Source organism: Natrix helvetica (genome assembly GCF_964273705.1).
Source record: "Natrix helvetica genome assembly, chromosome: 2".
NCBI classification, from domain to species: Eukaryota; Metazoa; Chordata; class Lepidosauria; order Squamata; family Natricidae; genus Natrix; species Natrix helvetica.
In genome coordinates, this window is record NC_138552.1 from 161,079,197 (window position 1) to 161,097,899 (window position 18,703).

An 18,703-nucleotide genomic window follows, 5' to 3' on the forward strand; every position below is an offset into this window, starting at 1 on the left:
TAACCTGACAAACAGTCAAGTAAAAAGCAGTTCCCTAATCAAGGAACTATCAAGAAGAAAACCAACCCCACCAACATTGGCAGGACAATCACCTATATATAAACAGGGAGCAAGCACTATACTCATTAGCACTGATGATGTTACCTACTTGGGCAATGAAACACCTGAAAGCAAACAACCAAGTTCAGAGACCAGTTAGTAAAGGTAAAGGTTCCCCTCGCACATATGTGCTAGTCGTTCCTGACTCTAGGGGGCAGTGCTCATCTCCATATCAAAGCCGAAGAGCCAGCACCGTCTGAAGAGGTCTCTGTGGTCATGTGGCTGGCATGACTGAATGCCAAAGATGCACGGAATGCTTTTACCTTCCCACCAAAGGTGGTTCCTATTTTTCTACTTGCATTTTTACATGCTTTTGAACTGCTAGGTTGGCAGAAGCTGTGACAAGTAACAGGAGCCCTGTTACGTGGTGCTAGGGATTCGAACTGCTGACCTTCTGATTTACAAGCTCAGCGTCTTAGCCACTGAGCCACCGCGTCCCTAGACACCAGTTAGCACTCCACTATTCAACCCTGAACTACAGATACCCTCTTCTACTGGAAGAGAACGTTATTATGTACAATAGTGCAAGGCACAATACAGCATACAATATAAGCTTCTATATTTTTTGTAGTTTTCTCTTCTACTGGAAGAGAACGTTATTATGTACAATAGTGCAAGGCACAATACAGCATACAATATAAGCTTCTATATTTTTTGTTGTTTTTGACTGTCTAACACAGAAAGTCAGAAGTTTCCAAAAGAAAAGATCCGTTCAAAGCAGCTACTTATTAACATGAGGTTTGCCTGGCTGGTTGCCCAATTAACATCCAGTTGAAGCCTAAGGAGTTGTGAACTGTGAGGATTTCCCAAATGAAATGCCACAGTTTCTAGAGCAGTGGCTTTATCATCATAGTGCATAAATCATTTCCAGAGGGAAACAGAGCTTACGAGAAGATGAATCTGCAGGAGACGGATCAAGAATTGGTGCCAACTGCACTCTCTGGCCAGCAGAGCCAACTTCTTTTTTCAGAAAGGAAGGGACATAAGCACCCATTAGGCCACTTGATCCTGTGCAATCTAAAATAAATTGCAAGAAACAGGGATGCATCAATGCAGAAGGTCAAGATAAACATTCCCTAGGCACCATACACCACTTGCAATTGTTTCTTTAAACGGAACATCAGTTAATGCTTAGTTGAAATATGTTAAACATTAGCATTTAATTAGCATAACTTCAAATGCAAATTATTTCAATCAGCATAATAAGCCCCAATTTTATATATATATTGAGCTATATTAAGGGTATCATTTTAATACCTTATGGAAAAAATCTCTAAAGCACTTCGAGGACCAGATCAACATTGTACTTCTCCTCTGCGGGCCGGACACCTCTTGCAGCACCCTGCCAGCCAAAACAGGGCATGGGTTTGTGTGTGTGTGTGCACGTGGCCCCCTCGCATCCTGTTTTCAACCTGAACAGCCGCCTGCAAGCCAAAACGGGCACAGGTGTGTGTGAACCCTGAACCCTGTTTTGGCTGGCAGAGTGCTGCAGGAGGCCATCCAGGCCATAAATGGGGCAAGGGGACCCACATGCAACCCCCCGTGCACCATTTTGACTGCTAGAGGCACCACGGGCTAGTCCTTTGCTATTTCCAGGGTGGCCCCCATGCCCCAGATGTAAGCACCCCGTGGGCTGGATCCATCCTGCAGCCCTTGAGTTTGATACCCCTGCTCTAAAGAGACACTATCCCCATTACTTTCATTAAAAAAGATGCTTGTTGGAATTCGTTCTCCTTGTATTAAACCCCAGACCATGTGAAAGGATGCCATAGAGGTAGTTCCATTTCTCTGACAAGGTCACATAAAGCAGAAACCTGAATGAAATATAATACAGTAACAACGGGTCAAGATTGTACTAGTTCAGACTTTCTGAACTGACAGTGAAAGGCACACTGTTAATTTAAAAAAGGAGTGTTTTTTTGTCATAATAATCTTAAAAGCCCAATTCATAGGAAGTCAAAGACTGTAATTCTATCCAGAATTATTAGGAAGAAAGTACCCACTGAACTCAGTCAAACTAAGAACGCCTTTAAGATCTTGGTTCAGGGATCTTTTAGAAGTATCCCATTCAGAAAAGTGGTAATGGTGGGGGATCAGAATGACTTTAGTAAATCCTTCAGAAGATTTCAGTAAGACTTCTTACTGGTATTCAGCCTGGTGATCCCACTTGCCGTTGCCGACGTCTTTCTAGGCAAACTAGAACTTGGCCATGGATTTGGTAGGACAGAATCTTTGCTTGAACTAGATAACAAATTATTTCTTGGGCTTATTCCTAAGGTCAAAACAAGACAGCTGTTAAAATGCCGCAGATATGTTATAAATTAATATATCCTTTTCTATTTCTGTGCTATTGTAATTCCCAACTAACTTAATTATTTGCAAATGTTACTGCTCATTGGCACTGATTATTCTTTTTAGAATAAGAATATTCTTAGAAGATTCTTTCTTCTTAGAAGGAATCCAGTTGTTTGGACAGTTAATCAGTATGTGCCTTTAGAGAAAAGAAACAGGAGGTGCTGGAATAATGAAGAAATGGCAAAGCTCAGAGACAACATTCTGTCATTTTACCAAGTTAATTTAAACAGCTGAATGGTGCAAATTTACTGTGAAAGCTGACTACTAATTAGTACCAAAGATCTTTCTGTTGTCATTCTTAGTTTTCAACCAGATGATGACTTCCCAGTCCTCCTGAGCTTCAACACAAAATCACAAGCTTGCATTCTGTCTAGTTTTGATAGACATACCATTTAGCTAGGAAATCACCATTGCTTTGACTGAAAAGCTGTTTGATTGCAGTTGCTGACCCTATAGACAAAAGTGAGCAACCTTCCAGCAGCTAATTACTGCAGCCTTTATTTATTTTATTTTATATTTTTGAAAGATGCAGTTAAGAGCCACAATGGAGGAAGAGTTAATTGTCTGATTAGAGGGGAGAATTATTTTGTTTGTTTTGTTTTGTTTGTTTTATTGGATTTATATGCCGCCCTTCTCCCAAAGGACTCAGGGCGGCGTACAGCATTAAAAAACACATATTACAAAAGTTAAAAGGAAATTAGAAACAATCCAAAAAACAAACCCAATTAATGTAACACTAACATTTAAAAAATTAGATAAAATTAACAGGCCAGGACAGCTCGCTGGAAAAACCAACTTTTTAGAATAATTAATTATTAATTTTGCTTGGTTTTGGGTGTGTTAAAGGCAACAAAAGTTGACATCCCTTTAAAATGCTGTCCACCAAAAACTGATGGGAAATTCAGTTTCTGTTTGTTGTTTGGCAGCAAAATTTGGTGGTATACTTTCCAGGAATAACAGAAAGGCTAATGTTGCCTGTCTCTTTTGCAGGCTATATTTTGACAATTTACAAATGGGGTGGGGGGAGTCATTTGCGATGTATTTCAAGTTTTAGACAAGACCAATTTATGTTGAACTATGAAATTTAACAGTTTGAGCAACTTGTTCCTTTCAAATCTGGCATAATTTACAGGATTTCTGTGAAAGTAAACCAGCTACTATCAAAAAAATAGACTGAGCTCCGTGGAGGAAGGATGGCACGAGGATAATAAACTGAATAGAATTTAATCTGTGAAAATATCTTCTGCAAAGCGCACAATAAAGATACTGTTTGCACATGGTAGAGCAAATTTATAACATTTTGAAAAGTCAGCTGTTTAGAATATCTGCTGCTATTTGGACACATGAGTAAAGGAAACAAAAACAACAATTTACACAACAAGCAGTTTGAGGCTATGAAATCAAATGGTATTTCTCTCCTTCCCAATCTAAATGCCATTTCCTATGAAATATAAAAGTATGGTTTGGGTTTGCTTGTTTTACTAACCAGGTAAATACCTAGAATGTTTCAAGTAATGTTGTTTGGCTGCAGAAACTTGGCATGTTGGCATGTCCTGTTGAAGGTAGGAAGGTGCACTGTTTCCCGTCCCTATGCAGGCTGAAGGTTTCAGATCCAAAATACTTTCAAATCTGTAACCAAAAACAAATAACCCACTCACAATATACCCCTCTATATCAATTCACTTCCAGGGTTGCTATTGTGGGGGAAAACAGAAGGAAGGAGTATTAATATGTTTGACGCCTTGAGTTGCATATAAAATAAAAGATGGGATAAAAATCTAAAACAAAAACATAAAGGTTCAGTACAAATTCCAACACATGTTTTTCTGATGCTCAAATACCAAAAATAACTACGTACTAAAATGGTTAATTCATGTCACATAGAAAAAGATACATAATGTGCAGGTGTTTGCTCTGCTCCACCACATACCATATTTTTCAGATGCTCAGGAGTATAAGACACACATTAGTTTTTGGGAAGAAAAACAAGAAAAAAAAATCTGCCTCTGCCTACCAGCATCCATCGGTATTCACTTGGCTAGCTTCCTTGCAGCAAACAGCCTGGTCAGCTTCAGCACGTTATCACAGCCTGATTCAGCATGAGCAGCTGATTGGCACGTGGACCCACCTGCCAGAATACCCCCAATCAGCTGTTCCAGGCTGCGGGGATCGTCACAGCCCATCGCCACCTCTGTGTGTTGTGTTTTTGGCCTCCACACACCCCATCCACGTGTCACGTTTTTGATTGGTTCCCACTCCCGCCGCTCCCCACCTAGAACCAGCTGAAAACGTGATGGGCAGAGGCCGAAAATGTCACGTGTGGAGGCGCCGATATGGTGGCAATGTGCTGTGACGATCCACGCAGCCTGGAACAGGTCTAAAACAAAGTGTGCGGAGGCCAAAAATGTGACACGTGAAGGCCGAAAACAGCCAAAGGGTGGGGGCCAGCAGGTTGGCGGGGCTTCAGCAACAGTCGCTGTATAAGACGCACAGACATTTCTACCCACTTTTGGGGGGCGGGGGGGGGGGAGAAAGTGCATCTTATACTCCAAAAAATATGGTACTTGTTATGCAAGGCTACTTAGAAGGAGTCTCCAGTGAAGGAAATAGGACTCAAGTCTTAATAAATATACATTGTCCTTCTCTGAGAATAAGCTCCATTAAACTAATTTGGATATACTTCTGAATAAATATGTGAATGAATAGCTAGACAGCTATTGAACAGGCTGAATAGCTTTTGACGAGGTAGTTTTACCTTAATATCAAGATATCTTTGTAGGTTAACTGAGCAAAATCACCACATGATACATAATTGCATAGTCCTCCATCATCGGAGAAGCCATATATTGCCCATCCTTATTTTTAAAATATATCATTAGGATAGGAATTGCTGGCTGGGAAATTCTGGGAGTTGAAGACCAAACATCTTAAAGGTTGAGAAATAGATCATACACATGGGAACTCACAGGCTTACCTACAAAGAGCATCATCAATCTGCCCTTTGTTTTTAAAATCTGTTCTGCTGAGGGAAGACTTCCTATCACTCTCTTCCACAGTATCCCACTCCTCAGAACTTTTTAGTGTTCCAATAATGTGGCCCCACTTATGTCGGTTCTTTGGTTTGAGATCAACATTGGCTTCTTCTGTGGCAATGGAAGTTCTCTGTCAAAATAAAAATATGCCAGAATTGAAACTGCTTTGTAAATAAAAGGAAGTTGGGGATCACTCTACGTAAGCATGTGATTGGCTTCCTGATGTGATTTTTCATTCTCCTACAGCTGCTGGAATCTGATCCCATGGTCAGTTCCCTCTCTTGGTCTACTACCTTCTCAAAAATGAAGATATTGCATTTATAGGAAAGCAGTGATTCAGACAACGCAATGTATACACAGAACAAATGTGCATAATTTATTCCAACTACAGAAACTTTCTCCAACAGAAAAAAAGCTTAGCTAGATAGGTCTATTACAAGATAAAGTATCCCACGGATGTGCATTGCGAAGAATAGAACATCATTTGAAATGGCAACAATAGTTAATATTGGAGCAGATAGGAAGCAGCATGAAAACAAAACTTATAAAAGAAGGTTAAAAACAGCAAACAAAGCTGAGTACAAAAGCAACTGCCACAAAAAACTAAACAAAACCATCTCACAGATCCTTTTATATTTCTCTTTTGTATGTTCTTATTTCTAGTAATATTTTTGTAGCGGTTTGCAAATACTGATGGAAAAAGCCATGTCTATAGAAAAATCCTACTGGAAATAAAAAGGAAGACAAAAGATAAACACACACACACATAACACAAAAAGGTTTGTGAAGTAAAGATAAAGTGGGAAAGAAAGGCGGATGAGATAGATGTAAGTCAGAAAGATTTTGATTTGGTTTGAGAAGACAAAATGCAATCTTGTCAGTGTTTCTAACATATTAATAGTTCTCTAGCTCCCGTGTGATGGAGAAATAGAATTGTATCCAATCCTTCCTAGTTAATATATACAAATAAAAAGTGTATGAATACAAAATGAATGCTATGAATAGTGCAATCTGTACCACAGATAAAATCTTTGGAAGAGATCATAAAGTTTGGGCATGGTCACAGTAAACCTGGATGCAGGGATACCTTTTCAAATGTTTTCCCCCATGTACTGGCACTAGGTATATCTGAAAGGATCAAAGCATGTGAGCTGAGAAGGAAAATACGGCTAGTCCTTGATTTACAATTGTAATTAATTGCCTCAAATTTTGATGGTAAATTGTGATCAGTGGTGGGTTGCTAACAGTTTACTACCAGTTTGCTTGTGCTGGCGTGTAACACTTCTGCGCATGGGCAGAAGCGTCTGGGCAGGTGGCCGGAGCCTCCCGCTGCTGCCACTACCGGTTTGGCCGAACTGGGAACAACCCACCTGTGATTGTGATGGTTGTAAAGCAGATCACCACATAGCTATGTTTAATTTTACGACTTTCATTATGGAGGTCATTAAGCAAACCTATTGTTTGCTATGGTTTTTGATAGAAACTGAGAATAAATGCTTGTTTCCAGAAAAAAAACCATCCTAATCACAGTCATCTGACTGTGGGGTGCTGCAAACAACTATGAATGGGGCGAGGGCGCAGACATCAAAAGTTTAACTCCTGATCAGTAGTTCTTTTGTGGGGTGGGGTGGTATCTGTTGTAACTTTGAACAGTTTTTAATCTATACATTCATGGTGATTTACAGATCAGAAACCAAATGGAGGCAATATAGTTTTAATTGTTGGAACATAGCCTCAAATATTTCTTTCTTTCTTGAATTCATATTGCTGCCTATTCGCCCATGGTGACTCAAGGTGGCTTACAGAAAATAAAATAAAAACATTACAAATAGCTGCTTCACAACTGTTTTCATCAAAATTAGCAGTTCTCATTGAAGGATGACCAACATTATCCCAGCAACTGAACTAAGCAGAAACTTGACTGTCTGTAGTTGGTGTAGCTCAGTAATCAATACCCATCAACATAGCAAACTTCACTCCGCTTGATCTGTAGTAATTCAACTCTAATGCGCTACAACTCATCTTTTGATACCTGGTTCCCAAGACTGCTCTAGAATAGCCTCTGAGCAACTGCATACTTCCTGATGGAGTGTGGAGAGAGCAGGTCATCCAAGGACAAAGGCAAACTCCTGGTGGGAGTGGAAATCTCCACGTAACCAAGCTCTTCTTCCCCCTCTACTTCCTCAAAGCAATCTGATGAGGGGAGCTAGTCTGAGGGAAAGTAACAGAGTGAAAGAACAATTGCCCTGTTTTAAAAATGCAAAGTGTTCAAAGCTTCTTACCTGTAGAGAAAGCTTGGCGTGAATTGCTGGGAAGACCACCTGGCTTGGCTTGGCTTCCTTTAAGTGGTCCCTTGCAGACGAGTCTGCTTTGTGTGGGTAGGTCAGGGATTGGGAGGAATGGCTCTGTGGACATGGTCTCAAGGAGAGGCCACTTTGTGCTTTAGGTGGGGGTGCCGCTGGTGGAACGGGTTTAAGGTGGCTTTGGCCTTTGTCAGGAAGGTCTCTCTGTTGCTTTCCCAGCTCCCGGATACACTGAGAAAGGCCCAGGGTTTGGCCAACTTGGAAGTAAGGATACCGAAGTGCCTGAAATCCAAGGGAAACATTCATTATTCAGTGAAGAAGGCCAAGCAATCAAACAAGGATAGGAATAGGGGGATATTTTCAGCCTCAATAGCCAGAGCTGGATTTCCTGTAATTCTGAAAATGGAAGGGAAAATTCAAGGATATCCTAATACACGCAGGATTCAATTTCCAGAAGCTTTTCATTTTTACGTGATTTTTAAAAAAACCTTAAGTTTCTTTTGAACTTTTGACACACATTTTGAACCAAGTTGACGAAAGAGAGTGGTGCTTGGGAACAGGCCTGAGGGAACTGTGGGACCTGCTTTAACTCAAATGGACGTTTTCCTGTGATCCTGCAGCCACTTTGGAAGCCCAGGGAAAGGCTCTTTTCAAACAGGTACAGTTTGCACAACTATTCTGGGGAAGAAGAAGAAAAAAAAGGTTCCAGCTTTGGCTCTAAAGGGCAGCACATCCCTCGAGAATGCCAGTTGCTGGGGGGAAATTAGCAGGAGGCTGCTCTTCATGCCCTGCCCTGCCTGTGGGAAGACGGCAAGCCTCTGTAGGGAACCAAATGCTCAGTCAGGTAGCAAACGTCATCATAGGTTTGAGATGCCGTGTTAATGTAACAACTACAAGAAGAACCGAAGGATGTAGCAGAAGCAGCAACATCAGTACATATATTATAGAGCAGAGTTCACCGTTTCCGGCTTTGCGGACCGGTGAAGGAGGAAGGGGAATGATTCCGAACAAGTGTGCCAGCAAGCGTGCTCGTGCGCAGGTCCTTTTGCACAAGCAGCGTGCACGCATGAATGCCACTCCCTTAAATGGAACGCGTACATGCTTGCCCGCTGCTTGTGCAAGTGAGGATGCGTGTGCACGCTTGCCAGCCATTTCCACCGCCTGGTTGCAAACCTCTCAGGGCCTGCCCACAGGTTGGGGACCTCTGCGATAGAGATTTGTGCCCACCCTGTATAATAAGGACACTGATTTAGGGATTGGAGCAAAAGGAACTCAACAATGGTTAGAAGCAGTATAAAGGCAAAACTGTTCTGCACATTCTCCTCTTTGGTGGCTCCTTCAGTTTTGAAAGAGACAATGTGCTAGGCTATCAACAAGCGTTAGCTATAAAGAGCTGTTAATAAAAGAATATCAAACCTGACTGGCAGTTGGCCGCTTTTTGGGGTCCCATTGCAGCATGTCTCTCATGAGCTGGATGGCCTCACTGCTGGCATTAGGGATGAGGGTCTTTAGGTTATTTGGTACACACTGGGGCCACCGGAAATGCATGGTGCCTGCGAGCTGGTAGCCTTCGGGCCAATCATTCTGAAAAGGATGAAGGAGGACTGATGTTAAGGAAACTTTTGTAGTATATTATTGCCTACTTACATGCATATTACAGGTAATCCTCAACTTGTGACAGCTGGACTTATTGGGACTGGAATTTTCATTGCTAAGTGATTTAGTTGTAAAACATGCCTGCGTCACTTTAGCGATGGCAATCCCTGCAATCCTGGTAGATATTGTTAAACCCCTCATTAACGAGTTGATCTCGGAGGGGGAGCTGGACCTTGCAGGGATAACGGAGACCTGGTTGGGTCACGAGGGTGGTTTACCCCTCGTGGAAATGTGCCCACCGGGTTTCCGTGCATTCCATCAGCCTCGGGCCCTGGGTAAGGGTGGTGGGGTGGCGGTAGTTATACGGGATTGTCTAGAGCCGAGGGAGTTCACTGTTCCTCAGATACCCGGGTGTGAGTCGCTGGGTATGAAATGGGGCCCAGGGAGGCAGTGGGGTCTGCTGATTGTATACTTGGCTCCTCGCTATACGTCAGCGGCCCTGCCCGAGCTCCTCGAGCTGGTCTCGGAGACGGCGGTTGAGATACCCAAACTTCTGGTTATGGGGGATTTCAACCTGCCGTCGACGGGAGCAACGTCTGAGGTGGCTCGGGAGTTCATGGCTTCCATGACAGCCATGGGCCTGACCCAACTAATTCAGGGCCCCACACACGAAGGCGGCCACACACTGGACCTTATCTTTGTATCTGAGCAGTTGACGAGTGATCTGGGAATAGGGGATTTAGAGATTACGCCCCTGTCATGGTCAGATCACTCATGTCTCCGGCTGGACTTCCCTGGCGCTACCCTCCACCGCGAGGAGGCGGAGCCAGTTTGTTCAAGCTGGTACCGCCCCAAGCACTTGATGGAACCGGATAGGTTCCAGACGGAGCTTGGGCCTTTACCTGTAGCCCTGACCCGCGCTCGGTCGGAGGACCTAGTCGACGCCTGGAATAGGGCGACGGCAGGGGCCTTGGACCGGGTTGCGCCTCTGCGACCTCTCCTACGGCAACGACTCACCCAGGCTCCCTGGTACACCGAGGAGCTTAGGGTGATGAAGCGCCATAGGAGACGTCTAGAGAGCAGGTGGAGGTCCTCACGCTCCGAATCTGACCGAACACAGGTAAGAGCCTATTTACGGACCGACCTTGTGGCATTGAGAGCGGCCAAACGTAGACATTGTGCCGCTCTCATTGCGTCTGCGGATAACCGCCCTGCCGCCCTGTTTAGGGTGACCCGCTCTCTCCTGTCGCAGGAGACACGGGAGGCACCCTTGCAGGGAAGAGCAGAGGAATTTGGGGAATATCTGCAAGACAAAGTCGCTCAGATCCGGAGCGGATGGCCCCCCCCCAGTGGACCGGACGAGCCGTCATCAGTGAGTCTTGTGAGCCCACTCTGGGAGGAGTTTGACTCTGTTGCCCCCGAGGATTTAGACGGGTTGCGTGGACGGCTGCGACCCACCACATGTTCAATGGACCCGTGCCCCTCCTGGTTGGTACTGGCATCCTGGGAGGTGACGCGAGGCTGGCTTCTGGGCCTGGTGAACGCCTCATTGGGCGAGGGTTCCTTACCGACTGCCTTGAAAGAGGCGGTGGTGAGGCCCCTGCTCAAGAGGCCTTCACTTGACCCAACGGAGCTAGCTAATTATCGTCCAGTCTCCAACCTCCCCTTTTTAGCGAAGGTTGTTGAGAATGTGGTGGCACAGCAATTTCCACGTTCACCTCGACGAATCCGTATATCTAGACCCACGCCAGTCCGGCTTCCGACCCGGGCACAGCACCGAGACAGCCTTGGTCACGTTGGTGGATGATCTCTGGAGGGCCAGAGATAGAGGCTGCTCCTCTATCCTGGTCCTATTAGACCTCTCAGCGGCTTTTGATACCATCGACCATGGTATCCTACTGCGCCGGCTGGAGGGGATGGGAGTCGGAGGCACCGTTTTACGGTGGTTCGGCTCCTACCTCTCCGGCCGGATGCAATATGTGTTGACTGGGGGGCAGAGGTCGACCCCGAGGCCACTCTCTTGTGGGGTGCCACAAGGGTCGGTCCTCTCGCCCCTCTTGTTCAACGCATATGTGAAGCCGCTGGGTGAGATCATCCGTGGTTTTGGGGTTGAGTACCATCTGTACGCTGATGATACTCAGTTGTACATCTCAACCCCAAGCCACCCCAACGAGGCTGTCGAAGTGATGTCCCGGTGTTTGGAAGCCGTCAGGGTCTGGATGGGGGACAACAGACTCAAACTCAACCCCTCCAAGACTGAGTGGCTGTGGCTACCGGCACCTCGGTTCAGCCAGCTGATTCCATCACTGGCCATAGGGGGCGAACAATTGCCCCCTGTGGAACGGGCGCGCAATTTGGGCGTCCTCCTAGACGCCCGGCTGTCAATGGATGATCATGTGGCAGCCGTGGCAAGGGGGGCGTTCCACCAGGTTCGCCTGGTGCGCCAATTGCGCCCCCTTCTGGACCGTGATGCCCTACGCACAGTCACTCATGCACTGGTGACGTCTCGCCTGGACTACTGTAACGCTCTCTACATGGGGCTTCCCTTGGGACGCGCCCGAAGACTGCAGCTAGTCCAGAACGCAGCCGCGCGGGTAGTCATGGGGAGTACTCGGTACTCCCACGTAACACCTCTCCTGCGCGAGCTGCACTGGCTGCCTGTGGTCTTTCGGGTGCGTTTCAAGGTTCTGATCACCATCTTTAAAGCGCTCCATGGCATAGGGCCTAGTTACCTGCGGGATCGCATCCTCCTACATACATCCCTGCGGCCAATCCGCTCTCACAGGGAGGGCCTTCTCCTGGTGCCGTCCACGAGGCAATGCCAACGGGCGACACCGAGGAGTAGGGCCTTCTCTGTGATGGGCCCAACCCTCTGGAATGACCTCCCCCCCGACATTAGAACCACTACTGACCTCCGCTCCTTCCGACAGAAACTGAAGACACACCTGTTCCGACTGGCTGGTTTGGCATAATTTATAACGTCTACCTCCTGGCATACACATTCGTACTGGTTTTTAGAGGGATAATGTTTTAAACCTGATATTTTAAACTTTTGTATTGATTTATTTATTTAGCTGTACAGTTTGGTATATTTATCCTCCTCTTATACATGTATCTATGTAACTATTTCTATGTTTTAATCTGTTGTATTTGGATACGGACTGTACACCGCCCCGAGTCCCTTTCGGGAGAGGGGGCGGTATATAAACGCTAATAAATAAATAAATAATAAATAAATAAACATATCTCACTATTGGTAAGCGAGGCAACTTCCTGCTGGCAACATAGTCAGTTGGCAAGCCAGCAGGAAATTGCAAGTCCCAGACTGGGAGACATGTAACTTGTTGTTCTTGAGTGGGGAAAGGAGTGAGGAGGTGCGCAGGAAGTATGGTGAGAGGTGGGGAAGGTATACAAGAGTTTGAGGTGTGCATGAGAGGTCAGGAAAGTGTGAGGCAATGGACAAGAGGCACATATGGATTAGGGAGGATGCACAAAAGGCCGTGACCAGGGGGGCCTTTTACCAGGTTTGCCTGGTACGCCAGTTGCGCCCCTTCCTGGATTGGGATGCTCTGTGCATAGTCACTCATGCCCTCGTCCTTTCTCGCCTGGACTACTGCAATGCTCTCTACATGGGGCTGCCCTTGAAGAACACCCGGAGGCTTCAGCTGGTCTAGAATGCGGCCGCGCGGGTTGTCATGGGAGTACCTAGGTGCTCCCATGTTACACCCCTTTTAGGCGGCCTGCACTGGTTGCCGGTTGTTTTCCGGGTGCGATTCAAGGTATTATGACCTTTAAAGCGCTCCATGGCTTAGGCCCAGGGTACCTGCGAGATCACCTACTGCCACCAGTAGCCTCCCACCGTCCAGTACGATCCCATAGAGTTGGCCTCCTCACGGTGCCGTCGGCCAGACAGTGTCGGCTGGTGACTCCCAGGGGGAGAGCCTTCTCTGTGGGAGCGCCTTCCCTCTGGAATGAGCTGCCCCCGGAGCTTCGCATAATCCCTGACCTCCGGTCCTTCCGACGCGCCCTAAAAAGTTGGCTTTTCCAGCAAGCCAGCCTGGCCTGTTAATTTTAACTTATTTTAAATGTATTGTCTTTTAAATTCGGTTTGTTTTTTGGATATGTATTTAATTTCTTTAAACTTTTGGGATGTGTGTTTTTTTAATGTTGTACGCCGCCCGAGTCCTTTTGGAGAAGGGCGGCATATAAATCCAAACAAACAAACAAACAAACAAACAGGAAATATGGTGAGAGGTGGGGAGGGTATACAAGAGTTTGAGGTGTGCATGAGAGGTACAGCATGGTGCATGAGGGTGCCGCATGGGTCAGGAAAGTGTGAGGCAATGGACAAGAGACACATATGGATTAGGGAGGATGCACAAGAGGAATGGAATGGGTTGGAGAGAGTGAACAGCAGTACAGTCAGATGTGCAGGTTGAGGAGAGTATGAAAAGGCATATTAATGGCTGACATGGCATGGCCATACGGGGGCTGAGAGATTGTTTGTAGATAGTGGACAATTGTGGCCTTCTCTGCTGGCTTCCCCATTGTATTTCTGGCAGTGAAGGTTGCAAAAGGCAATCACAAGATCATGAGGTAAAAAAAAGTTCCTAAGTGTCCAGATAATGTTGGAGTGCTGGGATAGTTGGATCTCTGGGGACAGTTCATAAAAACCTGGCTGGAATTAAGAGCTTTACTATGCTGTTTTATTGTCCCAAACGTGAGAGAGAATTATATTGGGTTATGTTTTTAAGTCAACACAATCTTTTTGACAATTTCTATTTAAATATACACATGATCAAGACATATAATATATGCTATCTTGGGTTCTTCAGGAAGTGTGCCAATGTTTAGCTGTTGATAATATAAACCTGGAATCATTTAAATTCTCTATCTAATATCAACACAGCATAATGTGACCTGTAATGCACTGAGAAAAGACAAAGTCCATAGAAGCTATTCAGGCCTGCAATATTCCATGCACAACAAAGGCCCGGATCTCATTTAGCTACCTTTTTCGGCGTTCCCAGCACTTGGCAAATTTTGAAAATAGTATCAATTTCACTGCTCCCGGGGAAGAGTGGCCTGAGGGTATACACTTCTGCCATGATGCAACCAACAGCCCAGATATCAATGGGAGAACTGTAGTTAGTGGACCTCAAGAGCACTTCAGGAGCCCTGTACCTGAAAGCCAAAAATAAGCAAAACAACGGTGGTTTTTTTTTTAAATGAACAATATTAATTAAAGCAGCTGTTAAAATAGAACACAGACATTGTGAGTGCTCTCATTGCCCACTCACTACCCACTCCTTTCTTAGGGTAAGACTCTATAGCCATGATAACAAACCTATGGCACATGTGCCAGAGGTGGCACACAGAGCCCTCTCTGTTGGCACGCGTGCCGTCACCAGCTGCTCTCCTGGTTTCTGGAGCGCATGGTTTCCAGCTGGTCTTCGCAGACACTGGAGCACCAGAAAATGGCCTGAAAATGGCTGAAAAACGGCCTGAAAAACAGCCTGAAAATGCCCCCCAAAACGCCCCAAAATAGGCACACACATGCCAGCCAGCTGATCTTCAGGTTTCCAGTGCGCACACATGCGACATGCACACATATTCCGGTTTGGGCACTTGGTGCTGAAAAGGTTCACAATCATTGCTCTATAGTAATTCCACTGAGCTGCAAGTTAAGTGTTCTATCAGGGCTCATGAGTTTTCTTATCTCATTGGATGGCTTTTTACGTGTAGTGTGCTAAGCCATTCACTGGATTCACCCATACTTCTTATCTATCAAGTTGTTAACAGAATTTATGGAAAGACTATATATGGTTCATGCATTGTGCTAAGCCCAACCAGATGGTCAGATTGGATGACGTTTGTGCAATGTACCCAATTGGACTCAAGTTTTATGAGTCAGTCTGTGGTGTAAAATTAAACAACAGTGGTTTATTCATAAACCACACTTAAGCAGAACAAAGCTTAAGACAATGAATGAACACAGACTCTTAAGTTGTATAACACAAAGTACTCATGAACCATTACACATCTGTATTTGTTTAACCATCTCTTAATTTTCACGTAGTTGTGGTGAAAATCTGCGCGGTCTTTAGGAGTCAAACACAACTTGATGACACTTATTAATTAATCAACCAATCAATCAATTCCACGTAACATGGCTGAAATAAAACCAGTGGAGCCCACTGGTAGCTTTCAACTTACGGTCAGTTGGCTACTGCCTGTTCAAAATTATGTCATTTACCCCTGAGGCCTACTCATGACCCAGATTTGAAGTTCTAATTATCACTCTCCCCTGGTCACATGACCAAATTTCAGGGGTCTTGTAACTGGGCTGCATTTACCAGTGTTTGTAGTACCCTGCGGTCACATGACTGCATTGTGCTACAGTTTTGCCCAAAACTGGCATTTACTTTGTTTTCAGCAAAATCATGCCCAGAGTAAACCACTGGTTCGCTTAACAACCATAGCATTCACTTAACCACAGCAAAACAAATCACAACTTAGAACTGTGATGGACAAGCACCATTATAGTTGTAAGTTGAGAACTATCTGTACAAATGTGGAGCAGATATAAAATGCCTTGGATTCACTACAAGTTAATAAATGCCTTCCCTATTGAAAATGCTGAAGCCCACATGCTAAGTCAAGGAAATCTTGTTGCTGAAAGAATCTTCAAAATTTTCTCCCTACAGAAAATGCCAGTTTTATTTCAGATAAAATGGCAGTCGTTTCAAATTTACTATTGAGCCGCGGTGGCGCAGTGGTTAGCGTGCAGTACTGCAGGCTACTTCTCCTGATCACCAGCTGCCAAGCAGTTTGGCAGATTGAATCTCACCAGGCTCAAAGTTGACTCAAGTCTTCCGTCCCTCCGGGGTTGGTAAAATGAGGACCCAGATTGTTGGTGGCAATATGCTGACTCTGTAAACGGCTTAGAGAGGGCTGTAAAGCATATGAAGCGGTATATAAGTCTAAGTGCTATTGCTTCTATGATTAAGCCAAGAATGTATGGGCAGAGGTCTCAAGAACAGCTTAACATATGTTGATTAGAGACACTGAGCTGATTTTGAATTAGTGAAGTCATGACATAGACATGTTTCTATTGGGTCTACCTTATCTCTTCATAGCCAGCCAATTCAGCTGGGCCTCCTAATCTTCAATGTAATGAGGGCCAAGAGCAGGGTTTCCTAACCTTGGCAACTTTAAGACTGTGGATCAACTACCAGAATTCCCTAGACAGCCATGGGGAATTCTAGGAGTTTGGAAGTCCATGCATCTTAAAAGTTGGCATGGTTGGGAAGCCCTGCATTAGAGAGATTGATACAGAAAGGAGTGCCCCTCCTTTTTAAATCAGTCCTGTTGCATATGCTCAAAGCTGGATTCTACTTCATTATTTACCTAACAGATAAAAAAAAGAAAATTCAAATAGAAGTGTCAATAATTATCACTAATAATCCAATTAATAAGACTTTAACTTAAGTATTTACCACCGTGTTGAAACATAGTCTGTGTAGGGAGGTCTAGATCTAATTTCACGTGCAAGCCCAAAATCTGCTATTTTCACAAGTTCTGGTCCCATGCAAAGGAGATTCTCAGGTTTTAAGTCCCTATGGAAAAAACCTGTGTGAAAAGACAAACGCTGGTTAGGCTTTTCTCTCATCCTTCTACTTAGTTTTCACCTTATAGACCTTTTTTTAAAGAATTACAAGAATGAACAGTGCAGAAAACATCAAACCACATTTTTGCTTATGTAATACTTGATCGCTGCTCTTCCTTTCATTTTAGGCTGAGAGGTTTTTAAATTAGAAAAAGGTTATTTGGTTATGCTTTAGGTTTGGAGGTAAAGAGCAGAACAAATACCTTACTAAACAAAAGTAAGCATGAAAATGAGTATTTCTGAATAGAAAGCAAAAATAGTTACATTGACTATATATAGATTCCATAAGGACAGCTGAAGAAAGAATTTATGCTTTCAAATTGTGGTGCTGGAGAAGACTCTTGAGAGTCCCTTGGACTGCAAGGAGATCCAATCAATCCATCTTGAGGGACCTCAACCCTGACTTAGGACAGATACTGACGCTCAAGATCAAAATATTTGGCCACCCAATGAGAGGATTCCTTGGAAAAAATCCTGATGTTGGGGAAGATGGAAGGCAAAAGGAGAAGGGGATGGCAGAGGATGAGATAGTGTCATCGACACATTGGGCATCAGATTAGGCAAACTCCAGAAGACAGGAACCCCTGATGTGATATGGTCCATGGGGTTGCAAAGAGTCAGACACAATGTAGTGACTGAACAACAACAACAACAACAAAGACTCCTGGTTTTTATATATAAAATATTTAAAATTTGGAATGATACTAATATGTTACTGTTATAGCCTGAAACAATAACAGCAACACAGATTGCTATATATCTTCCCTTTGCAGCATCCTGACTTAAAAATGAGAACACAGTTGGGATTATCAACTCTTAATCCGTTTACATGATAGATCAGTTTAACAAAAGAACGGATGTAAATAACACATTTTGTACAGTGCAGCTCTATGTCAGCTGACCTGAAATCAGTTCTGTGGATTGTTATGGGATTCAGAACTATCACTAAGAAGTAACTATTTATTTAACAACAGGAAAACCTCAATGATAACATTGTTTAGCTCCCTGAACCCAAACAAGAAGTTTCTGTCCAAATATATCTGAGATACTCCTTCTGTGATACATGCAGAGAATCATCCAATTTGTTATTTAAATCTTACCGTGTTTATGTATGAATGCAAGGCCTTGAAGAATCTGATACATAATATTCCTGACAGTGGACTCTGGGAACAATTTGTTCCTGTAAAGCAGAAACAGAACTCAAAGTTAATAGTCACATATGAGGTTTCTTATCTGCAGTCCCTCACAAAGAGCAGATATAGTGGGAGGCTATAAATGGATCAGAACACAAGCAAATTAGCTCAGACATTCTGAAATGGTTTGGTTCTGGAGCAAGTCTCTTCTATTTATTTACAGGTAATCCTCGATTTACAACAATTTGCTTAGTGACCATTTGAAGTTACAACGGCACTGGGGGAAAATGACTTATTACCAATTTTCCCACTTATAAATTGTTGCAGCATTCCCATAATCATGTACATTTACATTCAGTTATTTGATAACTGGTTCACAATTATGACAGCTGCAGTGTCCTGGGATCATGTGATCACCTTTTGAAAGTTTCTGACAAGCAAAGTCAATGGGGAAGCCAGATTGGCTTAGCAGCTGTGTTACTGACTTAACAACTGCACTTAACCAAAGTGACAAGA

The 18,703-nt window shown here is 44.1% G+C and overlaps 1 protein-coding gene across 4 annotated transcripts in view; it reads right to left on the bottom strand.

Moving 5' to 3' along the window:
• The window catches only part of CILK1 (ciliogenesis associated kinase 1), a 30,291-nt gene that overhangs the window by 4,804 nt on the left and 6,784 nt on the right, over positions 1–18,703 (bottom strand). For 2 of the 4 annotated variants that reach the window (XM_081944140.1, XM_081944139.1), the window contains exons 5-13: positions 18,155–18,234; positions 16,885–17,017; positions 14,398–14,569; positions 9,206–9,373; positions 7,769–8,071; positions 5,429–5,616; positions 3,941–4,083; positions 2,243–2,371; positions 988–1,116 (exon numbers count right to left, since the gene is read on the bottom strand). In XM_081944140.1, the coding sequence (XP_081800266.1) occupies positions 988–1,116; positions 2,243–2,371; positions 3,941–4,083; positions 5,429–5,616; positions 7,769–8,071; positions 9,206–9,373; positions 14,398–14,569; positions 16,885–17,017; positions 18,155–18,234 (1,445 nt within the window). The remainder of the gene's footprint in view (positions 1–987; positions 1,117–2,242; positions 2,372–3,940; positions 4,084–5,428; positions 5,617–7,768; positions 8,072–9,205; positions 9,374–14,397; positions 14,570–16,884; positions 17,018–18,154; positions 18,235–18,703) is intronic. The other 2 variants (XM_081944141.1, XM_081944142.1) reach the window with 2 other exon arrangements.